At 44.1% G+C, this 12251-nt stretch overlaps 1 protein-coding gene across 1 annotated transcript in view; it reads left to right on the forward strand.

Moving 5' to 3' along the window:
- CCDC169 (coiled-coil domain containing 169) overlaps positions 1-12251 on the forward strand; it is a 78687-nt gene that overhangs the window by 24854 nt on the left and 41582 nt on the right. The window contains exons 5-6 of the mRNA XM_088460146.1: positions 1491-1589; positions 7324-7377. Of these exons, the coding sequence (XP_088316272.1) occupies positions 1491-1589; positions 7324-7377 (153 nt within the window). The remainder of the gene's footprint in view (positions 1-1490; positions 1590-7323; positions 7378-12251) is intronic.

Consider the following 12251-nt stretch of genomic DNA (forward strand, 5'->3'; position numbering starts at 1 on the left):
AGCCGCCAGTAGCTCCACGGGATTTGCCCCTGGTTCTGTAGGCTCTTAAGCAGGCTCTGTTTGAGCCTTTGGAATCCGTGGACCTTCGGTTCATCACGTGGAAAGTTTTTTTTCTTATGGCCATTGCCTCGGCTCGGCGGGTCTCTGAGTTGGGGCCTTTGTCTTGCAAACCAACTTTTCTTGTTTTCCATGACGACAGGGCTGATCTCAGAACGGGTCCTTCTTTTCAACCGAAATTTGTTTCTTCTTTCCACTTGAACCAGGAAATTGTTCTTCCTGTTTTCTCACCTTCACAGTCTTCGGGGGACCAGGACGATCTGTGTTGGATGTCGTCCGGGCCCTGCGAATTTACTTACAGAAATTCGGACTTACATCGGACGGACTCTCTATTGGTCCTCTACGACACCCACAGACTTGGCTGGCCAGCCACGATGCAGACTATTGCAAGATGGCTCCGCTCAGTGATCTCAAAAGCTTATTCTGATGCGGGGAGCCCGGCACCAGCCAAGGTGTCGGCTCATTCCACTCGGGCTGTGGCGGCCTCCTGGGTGGCGGGTCATGGGGCCTCAGCTGAACAAGTTTGTCGCGCAGCTACCTGGTCCTCTGTCCACACGTTTGCGTGGTTCTACAGGTTTCATATTTTTGCCTCCGGTGGCGCCCATTTTGGACATACAATTCTCCAGTCAGGCAACCTGAGCGTTCCCTCCCCTGGGGGCAGCTTTTGAACGTCCAATGGTCCAGTGTCCCCCAGCCTTGAGGAAAGAGAAAAGAGGATTTTTGGTACTTACCGTTGAATGCTTTTCTCTGAGTCAGGCTGGGGGAAACTGCGTTCCCTCCCTCACGCTCAGTCGTATTGAGTAGGAGTTATGATTCGGGTCCTAATTGACCATCAGTTTTGTTATTTTTCTTCTCCTTACCAGGCACTTTTTAAGTTGTACTGAAGTCAGGGGTTGCAAAGGGGAGGAGTTATAGATTTAATTGTTTAGTGCCAAATCCACACCTTCCAACCTACAACCCATGGTCCAGTGTCCCCCAGCCTGACTCAGAGAAAAGGATTCAATGGTAAGTACCAAAAATACTCTTTTTTTTTTATTAATAGATGCCAGATTTCCATCTCCATTCAACAGTATAGCGACAGCGAAATTGTTACATGTTTGCAAATACCGTAGAGAAAAGTGATTCTCTCTACGGTTATGACTTCAGTACATGTGAATGTTCGATGTAAGTGTCAATTTGCGCTGGATCTAGTGCATTTTGCCACTTTCCACCATATAATCATCTACCCCAAGTGCCTTATAGTGAATGTTTCTTCATTCCCATCAGTCCCTGCCACAGTGGAGTTTACAGGTCAATATACTAGTTTAAAATTCAGCCAAAGTCAAATAACCTGCCAGCATGTTTTTGAGTTCTGCAAACTCCACACAGATAGTATCCTGGTCGTAATACTGAAGATCCCAGCCCTAAAATTATTTCATTTATTGTACTTTCAGGGTTCATTAAACCAATACCACAAGCGTTTAGAAGATGAACATTCTATGATGGAAAATCAGTTAAAAGACTTTGAACTCCGAATGGACCAAGAAGCAAAGGTATTTCTAAGAAATGTTTTTTTTTTTTTCATTCTTCCCTTATTTTATTACTAAAACAATTCAACTAAAAAAATACTGGCGCCCCAGACTAATTCCTGGTTTTCATATTAAACACAATGAAATGAACTAAAAGTAAAACAGTGTAGAGATAGGAAATAAGTGAAATACTTCAGTTTTAATATCTATACATTTAATAAAGAAATATATTTTTCTTTATCTCCATAAATATTTTATATGCATAATCGTTTTCAATAAAATCAATGTAAAAGAAACTTTCATTTTATTATTCTGGTGTCTCAGTTGTTGGCCGAGGTAGTGGAAGAAATAATGTCAGTAAATAGCCTCATATTATACACTTAAGTTATCGTTTCAATTTCATCTATTTCATCTTTTTTCCCAAACTGCAGTCTTGTAACAAGTGTTGCCCAGGTTTGCACTTACTGCCTAAATAGAATTGTCACAAGCGGGTAGAACCCTGTTTAGTTAATTGTAACAATGTATCAATGTAATTTCATGATCATATTTTTGTGGTTTTAGATGTTTTTTCAGCTGGGGACAGCCAGGTAAGAATCTGTGGTGTGTTGTGTTTATCTCAGCTGTAACCTGAATAAATATGGCTAAGTGTAGCCTTTGCTGAATCTTGTGAGTGCCCTGGTTCTTTCTGTGTCTTTGCTACTGCTTGATGGATGTATGCTGGAGGATTCCGGGTCCTTTAGCGCACTGCAGCAAGACAACTTCACAGTTTGATGTTATCAGTGATTGCTGAGTGGAAAGTTTTGCTAAGCATCCACATTTTTGGTTCCTGTCCCTATTATTCCTCCACTTTCTTATTATGTCTCACTTTATTCCAGCCATCTCATTTTCTCCTCATTTTTATCCCATATGCCCCCACAACCAAAGCCATTGCTGAGGGGGATGGGGGCACAGGTGGCACATACACTTAATTTTTTTATTCTTAGAGAAAATTGACCTATGCCCAAACCCAGTTCTGGGTGTGGTAGGGTGGGATTGGGTCTCCTTGGAACTCACCACTGGGCTGACACCAAAATTGTCATTGGCCCTGTGCCATTGTGCTGTATGGCTCCCTCTGGAGACCAGTCACCTTACTGCATTCAGTGGCTTCCCATTCATCCTTTCCCTTTTCTATGTCCATGCCCAGCTGGTGACCTCAATGTCAGTGTTGGTTGGGTCCGCTGGTTAACTTAGGGTCAATGTTGGTGGTGTCCGCTGGTTCGCTTAGTCAGTGTTGTTGGTGACCTTAATGTCATTGTTGAAGGATACACTCTTGATCTTAGTGTCAATATTGGTCAGATACACTGGCGACCTTAGTGTCCATGTTGGAGGGTTCCACTGGTGACCTTAGTGTCAGTGTTGGAGGGTTCCACTGGTGACCTTAGTGTCAATGTTGATAGGGTCTGCTGGTAACTTTGTGACCCTATTAGTGATGATGGGTAATTTGATAACATGGTCATTAATAAGTATGGTCATTTTCTTGCTATGATGACGCTGAATATTTACTGGATGTGATGGGCATCAACATGTTAGCATACCATGCAGTTAATAGATTTTTGTTTTAGACCATAAGGGTCCCCTTCCCTGTTTTTGAAGTGTTTGGGCACTCCAAAGCCTTAATGCAGCTCTGCTCTCTACCCACTGTCCATCTACACCACACCTATTGGCCCCTTCACACTTTTCCATCTTCCTCTGTCTGGATACCATGTGGTTGGCAGAACCATTGCTGGTGGCTGCAGATCAGTAGTGACGTGGACAAATAGAGGCACAACCGTGTCACACACAACATTACGGAAGCTAAGGATGGCAGCTGAGTACAATTTTCAAATTTTAATCATTTTTGCTGAGTATCTTATTAGTAAATAGTCTTATTGTAATCTCAATACCACATTAGTGCATGTGGGGTTTTAAAACACTGCAGGTTAGGGATTACTTATTGAAGACTATGCAAACATATTGGGCCAATTATTAAAGGGGTAAACACTTTTCCTTGCTTTATAGAGTTACAGATGGCGATAATGCTGCAGTAACCACCTCAACAGTGGAAAGATTGCCTTTACATATGTCGACAATTTAACAACTATCACTGCGTGTATTGTACTACTTCATTATCCGTTCTGTTATCACATCTTAGGAATTGACACCACTTACTGTACCACTGTTGTGGTTAGGGCTAACAATGGTCTAACTTCGTCTGCTTTGTTTGGGTTCTGCTTACAAGAGTTACTTCGAGTTTTTTTTCCAGCTCCACTCTAAGTTCACAATCCACCCCTGTACCCTCACAGTGTGAGTACTAGCTGGGTATATGAAGAATGGTCACTAGCTAATCCTAACAGCAGTCACAGTAACACAGTAATGGTGCGTACACACTGGGCGATTAAAGTGGACGACTGAACGATAACGATATCGTTATCGTTCAGTCGTCCACTTTATCGTCCATCGTCCGTTCCCGCGGGTCGTTCGTCATCCTCGTTCATCGGGCTGACATGCAGGCCAACCTGACGACCTCGTCAGGTTGCTGCATGTCAGGGAATGGGGGAGAGAGCCGGCGCTGAACGATATCGCTAATGATATTGTTCAGCGGCTGTGCTCCATGTCATGAACGACATTGAGCACAGCCTGCCGGGGACACACTAGACGATATCGCTCAGGGAGCATATCGTGTAGTGTGTATGCAGCTTATAACACAGTAACAGTTGTTACTATTGTAAATCCTTGTAATGTTGGCAACATTGCCTGTTACTAATGAACAATAGTGAGAGGGATAAATCTTACAATATGATGGCTGAACTAAATTGTAACCTTGAACTAACAATGTTCTATCTGCATGTGACTATTCTATTTAAGTAGCAAGGGTAGCCCTGGGCAACACTTGTTACAAGGCTGCGGTTTAGTAAAAATAAAGAGGATGAATTTGAAATTATATCTTGTGTATAATAGGTTATTTATTTTCATTACTTTTTTGCCATTACCTTGGTCAACAACTGAGGTAAAAGGCTGTTACATAGATCATTTGTGTATATAATCTATTTTTAATTGAGCCTTGTGGAATTAAACATACATTTTAGTGAAATGGAACTAAGGATTGTATTTTAATAGCATTTATTATTATTATTATTTATCCTTAAATGCCTAACACTTATGGCGCGTACACACGGGACGATCAGATATTGTTGTCTGATCGTCCTGCATGTTCGATATCGAACATCCTGCAACATGCACCAACCCCCAAACGACGTAACGTTGATCACGGGTCCCTATAGTAAACATGCACGGGCGATATCGTTATCGACCATCCGTGCCTGCGCATTGACCATCGTTTGGTCGTTGGAGGGGGTAAAAAAAAGACGACATAAACGATCAAATGATATTGTTATCGTTTATATCGTCCTTTTTATCTGACCGTGTGTATGCACCATTAGAAATGTTTCTGGTCTTTAGTGTTATACTAAAGCAATGTAATCCCTATATAACCTGATCTTCAGTGCAGCACACTTTTACTACCATAGAGATTGCAGTGGTAAATAAAAAAAACTCTTGCTCTATAACCTTTGTACAAGACTCCTTGCTTTAAGAAACACACAGCACCCTTGTCTGGTAGTGTTGGTGAAATTAATGCGTGAACAGGCCTAAATTATGGTACATAGGGCCTGATTCACTCGTTCGCTCCAAAAAGGGGCCAGGTATGCAAATCCTGGGATCGCACTGTCTGGCTTAAGTACAGTACGCCCTCTATGTCTTAGTGGGCAACAGCAGTGAGCGTATGCAGAAGTGTAAAGCCGCCCTCCTTTCTCTCCTAGCACACGTCATCTCCAGGAAGTTTGTGATTAATCGGGAACATCGAGACCCATCTGAGCTGCACACAGCACTTGAGGTAGCCCCTACTCCACCGCAAGCACTGCGATCAGTTCAGACTAAAATGCAACCAAGTGACGTGTTCAATGACGCTACTTTGCTAATTATGCACACCCTTTAAACTCCGTTTTGACGCTCAGACACGCCTGCGTTCGCACATCCACTGCCCCGTTCACAAACGCCTTCCCCTGTCACCACCCACAAACGGTGCAAGCTGTCACTCAAAGTAGCGTCCAGTCTGTATACTATAAGCGCACGATTCCCAGCTGCAGTGAATGGTTCGTGCATGCGTACTTTGGCGCATGCGCACGTTAACGCCCCTAGCGAGCGTTCGCAGCTTAGCGACCAGGTACGAATTAGGCCCATAGGGCAAAATGTACTAAGCGGCGGTTTGACAGCGGTTTCTATTATATTCTAAACCCCGGGGGTCTGGTGGCGGTTTTGCAACAGTTTCTAAATGACAGCCCTGTTCTATTCTATTCTAAAATGTGTACTGGTACGACAGCTTTGGCTGCATTATTTAGATGTTTCAAAAGTGACTTCTTGTAGGATGACACATGACCAGTAATCTTATTTAGGAGCCAGAAGGCAGGTGCTGAGCTCACCCCCTGACCAATCTCTTTAGATAGAGATATCCCTGAATTCCAAAAGAGACGTAGCGCTGTACAGTCCAGATATTGAGTGGGGAGCCAACAGCTGAGGCACATCTCCAACAAGTGGCAGGGACCCCATGGATCATTTTGGCAAGCACTGAAAGGAATCTGTGCCAACGGACAAGGACCTTAAACTGAGTCTTCACAACCAAATAGCTAACCGAGCATGACATAGTGGTCTGAAAGATCTTGTGCCATTCTTTCAGATCTAGTTGAATACCAAGATCTCTCTCTCAGGGCCTGATTCAGAGCCGGATGCTATTTGCGGTCGTTCGTTCTGAAAAAAGGGTCTGGCTATTCAAATGAACCGTTCGCTTTTTGCGGTCTGTTCGTGCCTCTATGTCTGAACGAGCGAACAAAACTTGCAGTCGTTTTTTTGGAAACTACGCCCCCTGGCCGCTCGCATCCTACGTCATGTCCGCTATTTATTAGATTAATCGAGTACATCGACCAGCGTATGAACTGCTCGCTATTCTTGTGGTTGGTTTTTGCTACCGCAATCATGCGAGCAGTTCTGACTATAAAATAACCCAGTGACGTGGTCAATGACGCTGCTGTATTAATTATGCACACCCATAAAACGCCCGTTTTGACCTTTAAGCACGCCTGCGTTCTGATCTCCACTCCCCGTTTTCAAGCACCTTCCCCTGTTACCACCCACATACGCCTCCTCCTGTCACTCATATTAGCAAGCATTCGCTATTTAGAAAACAAAATGACTGGTTCGCGCATGCGTATTACGAACCGTACGCATGCGCAGTTGGGCAAACATCGCTCGAAACGAACGAGCGGCCGCTTACGAGCGGCTCTGAATCAGGCCCTCAGTCAGCTGTGAAGCGAGGTAATGTGGAGAAAGTATATCTGGCATTTTTTTATTACAGGCAGAGCTTAATTGGAAGGGCAATATCATTCATCTGTGTAAACTTGGAGCTTCCACAGCACATGGGTTGAATATTTATGTGAGCAGTGTTTTTTAGCTTTTAATTAATCTAAAAAGAATCTGCAGACAAATAATGAATTGTGAGTTTGAAATAATACTGCAGTCTGTAAAAAGTTATTGTTTGTAATACAGGCAAATGTGATAATTTTTTAGGGGATAACATGCTTTTGCATGCCACTTACATGCATTGGGGGAACTTTCATGATTTCCATGTTGTCATTTTTATATTATTTAACTACGGTAATGTATTTTTCTGTTTGTTTTTTTTCAACAGGCATACTACAAAATTAATGATGAAAGGAGAATGTATGTTACTGAAATTGCACAGGTTTGTAACTCATACTTGTTTCATTCATGAATTATTACTATGGTCAAAGTTTGACGGTATTTGACTGTTATAATATAAATATTCACTGTATCCAGACAGAAAAAAACGTGGTATTTGTTGTTCTTATACTGCAAAATAAAAGCTACATAAAGCTACAGTAATCAGACAAGTTTTGAGGCAAGGAGGTCATTCGGAATTTTCCCTCTCATGCTTTTATTTGTGTGTAGAACTTAATTAAACTAATACGGGAGCTATTCTCACCAGGGGCGACAATATCCCGACTGCGGGGATTCTGGCGCGCAGAATCCCGACACTTGTCAGAATCCCGGCGCTGGCATCCCGACCGCAGGAATCCCGAAGGTAAGTAGCAGGGCTAGGGGGAGGGTTAGGGTTATACATTAAGGTGGAGGGTTAGGTTTAGCGCGCAGGGGGTTAGGTTCAGACACCAGGGAGGGAGGGTTAGGGCACCTACGGACAGGTGTCTGTATCCTAACCCTGTCAGGACGCCGGCATCTGGATTCTGACTGCCAGGATCCTGAACGCCAGCATCCCATACCCATCCCGTATTGAAGCCTGAGAGAGCTCGTGTGCAGCGGGCATCCTCGTCTAAGCAGCCCCCCCCCCCATTCTTAACTATTGTGCCCTATTCTTACCCTGTGCCAGCAAGTGGGTCCCTCCACCTCCGCGGTACCATCTTCCCAGTGATATTCAGGAAGATGGTGCATGAACACTAGAGAGCAAAGGCTCTGGCATATTGGTGCAATTACAGTATGTGGTTTCGCCTTCCGTACTGCGAGCACAATTCCTCCTGGACTTGCAGCTGATGACACTGTCACTCCCCCATCTAATTCCCTGCTCCCAAACACTTGTTCACCACATGACACAGCTCAAGATGCCAGCACCAAAATTGTCAATCATTGACAGCCATGTTTTGTGAGTCCGCCTGAGGAGCCAGGAAGGAAGGCGATTGACTGTACACTCTACATGTTTAACGCTGCCCAAGATTGTTGGAGCTACGATTGCATGACCCTGTGTGCCCAGGGAAACCTTTTCCTCTCCTTACATCATCTCTCTTGGAGCAGCATTATTAAGTGTGGGTGCCATTTTCTACTTGTCCCCAGCAGATTTATCACCAGTAGCAGCATTATTTAATGATGATCATTTAAATTTCCTGCAGATAAAAAGATGGTGTACAGATATCCCAATGTCCATAGCAATATGTAATTAGGAGGCCTTCAATATGGTTCCTGATGGATGTTTGGGTAATGTGGGACAACAGGTTCTATGCCATGAGAATGTGCATTTGTTGTGTCAGGTGTTGGACCCCTTGTCCTCACGAGTGGGACCCTTGCAGGAGATTATTTTCTGCATTTTCTTTAAATTGCAACAAATAGAAATTGGATGTGTTACCAATAAACTATTTCTCCACTTACCTTCGATCGGTAAGCCAGGTGTCGGGCTCCCGGCGTAGGTCTAATGACAGGCGTCGGGATGTCGATGCCGGTCATTAGATGCTTGCTGGGATTAAACAGTCGGGATGCCGACGGTTGGCATTTAGACTATCAGCATCCAGACCGCATCCCCCAATGGGGGATGTTGTTTCTTCCACTATTGTAGTACTGGCTGGCAGCAGTAAGCAGAGACTTGGCTCATCACCACTGAGTCAGCGTCCCCAGAATATCATAGTACTGGCTGACAGCAGTAAGCAGAGACTTAGCGCATCACCACTGAGTCAGCGTCCCCAGAATATCATAGTACTGGCTGGGAGCAGTAAGCAGAGACTTAGCGCATCACCACCACGTCAGCGTCCCCAGAACATCATAGTACTGGCTGACAGCAGTAAGCAAAGACTTAGCGCATCACCACCGAGTCAGCGTCCCCAGAACATCATAGTCCTGGCTGGTAGCAGTAAGCAGAGACTTAGCGCATCACCACTGAGTCAGCGTCCCCAGAATATCATATTCCTGGCTGGTAGCAGTAAGCAGAGACTTAGCGCATCACCACCGAGTCAGCGTCCCCAGAATATCATAGTCCTGGCTGGTAGCAGTAAGCAGAGACTTAGCGCATCACCACTGAGTCAGCGTCCCCAGAACATCATAGTATTGGCTGGTAGCAGTAAGCAGAGACTTAGCGCATCACCACCGAGTCAGCGTCCCCAGAACATCATATTACTGGCTGGCAGCAGTAAGCAGAGACTTAGCGCATCACCACCTAGTCAGCGTCCCCAGAATATCATAGTACTGGCTGGCAGCAGTAAGCAGAGACTTAGCGCATCACCACCGAGTCAGCGACCCCAGAACATCATATTACTGGCTTGCACCAGTAAGCAGAGACTTAGCGCATCACCACTGAGTCAGCGTCCCCAGAATATCATAGTACTAGCTGGTAGCAGTAAGCAGAGACTTAGCGCATCACCACCTAGTCAGCGTCCCCAGAATATCATAGTACTGGCTGGCAGCAGTAAGCAGAGACTTAGCGCATCACCACCAGTCAGGGGCAGCAGAAAATGACAGTACTGGTTGGCAGCAGTAAGCAGAGACAGCGCATCACCACCAGTCTGGGTACCTTCTGACTGTGCATAACTCGGCAAACTTAGATGAAAAAAAAAAAGGGAAATCTAGAATTAGTTTAATATAACTTTCAATTGCTTTATCTTAATAAGAAAGCAGCTTTTTATTGCCAGTGTCTATCCTGAGATGGTGATGGCCATCAGAGGACAGCAGTGTACCACTGTCCTTATTAAACATGTGGAAAGAAGCATCCCAATGTTTTGTATGGGGAAACGTTCGCAGGAGAGCCCCAACGATGGCTACCGCGGTCTATAGTAGGGGTGGGCAATAAGCGGCCCCACAGATGTTGTAAAACTGCACATCCCAGCATGCCCTACCACAGTTTTGCTATTTGGCCATGCTAAAAATGTTGCAATGCATGCTGGGATTTCTAGTTCAACAACAGCTGGAGGGCCGCTTATTGCCCACCCCTGGTCTATAGCCATTGCAGCCTGTAGGCCTTGATAAATAGATTGAGAAAACAGCCATTTTTACCAGATGTAGGGTTTTCTCTCCCATTGATAAACATATTTCTTCTTCTTCTCTGAGCTATTTAAGTTTACATTTATTAAAGAAGAACATTTTAATGCAAACTATTTGATTAAAATTATGTTCAGTAAAGATTTGATTCTGAAGGTTCTGTGCAGCGAGGCTCACCTGGAATGCACCATGTGTAACAGGCTTGCATGCATCCTTCAACCAACTAAGGGCCTGATTCACTACTGATCGCAACTGCGATTATGCACAAAATCGGGCAATTGTTGCATTCTGCGCATGCGTATTCATTGCAGTGTGAGTGCGTGAACAGTCCACTGCGATCGCAGTGATTATGCAGACCCATGGCAGAGTGATTGACAGGAAGTACCATTTGGGGGTGGTGACGGGGAGGGGGGGGCTTGGTCGGGTAACACAGGCTTGCCAGAGCGTTAGAACGCTGTTACAGGGGCGTGCATAAATTATCCACTGCGATGCCATACGCAACTTGGGCTTTCACTGCATGCGATGAGGTTAGCAATTCCTGAGTAAGGTCAGAGCTTGTGCAAGTGTGCGCGAGGCTGCAAGTATACTCGATGTTACCGATGGTTTCGCAGTCTTGCTAAGTATTAGGGATGTGTGTAAGGTAAAGGGGGCGTCCTTATGTTGTGCTGCGTATGGCATTGCGATTGCAATCATTAGCGTCTCTTCGTAGTGAGACTGCGTGTGTAATCGCTATTGTGACCGCAATAGCGATCCTTACCGAATCAGGCCCTAAGTGTACAAATAAATGACTGCAAAATGTTGGCACTAATAATACAATGTGATTGGAAGAAGAACGTGAATGTAAAGTGCATTGTGGGGGTTACACATACTGCACCAGTACTCTAATAACAGGTTAGATAAAAGTTGTTTTGGGTATTTTTTTATTTGAAATTGTGAAATGAACAGATGATACGGCAGTGCTGTGGCAGATGGCAAACCCTTGTTGATAATGGTCAGGATTGCTAATTGGAAGGCAAGTCATCCAGAAAAACATTGTGATTATAAATGAAGATATCAGCTGCAGAAAACATTTAATTATTGTCCCTTGATGGAAGAAACCTTTATTCTTCATTGGCCAAAGAAACCTTATCAGGAAAACAAATGTTTTCTTTATAATAGAAAAGTATGGGCTGCGTTCCATTTACAGTAAATGTGTATATAAATATGTGCACAAGAGAGTGCTAAAGATACCGTAGCACACAGAAGGAAAGAGAGAACTTAGAATTCTGATACACGTATATAAGCTATTCCTAGAAGGTTCCAGAGGAGACATGCCTTGCCCTGATCAATAGGTAATGCATGTTATCAGGAGATTAATATAGGCAACTTACATTAGCCATATAGGTCTTTTGCTGTTTGTTACTCTGGATTCATCTCTTCTCCGATCCATTAACAAGTTGGAGTACCAACAAGGACTCACTTCTAGGTCTTCAGCTCTTCTCTATAACACTTCTCTTGAAAACAAATAAGCTTCTATGGATTTCATTATCATCTCTATGCTGGACATACCCACATTTACCTATGCCCTCCGCATCACCTCACTGAAGGTCTTTTTGCCATTTATCTTGTAGAGATGTTTTCTCTACTCCTAGAACACAATCATTCATAAATTCCGCTAATAATATGCCCATGAGCCATCAGAAGGTAACTAACTGACATCTCTATCTCTGTTGACAACACAGCAGTCAACTCTACCCCTCAAACCTGCTGCTTAGGTGTCATTCTTGACTCAGAATGGTAATTTGCCCCAATATAAAGTAATTTCTCTAACATACAAAGCCATACACAAGACTACACTGACATATA

Source organism: Taudactylus pleione, unplaced genomic scaffold, assembly GCF_031769625.1.
Source record: "Taudactylus pleione unplaced genomic scaffold, aTauple2 ptg000043l, whole genome shotgun sequence".
Lineage (NCBI taxonomy): Eukaryota > Metazoa > Chordata > Amphibia > Anura > Myobatrachidae > Taudactylus > Taudactylus pleione.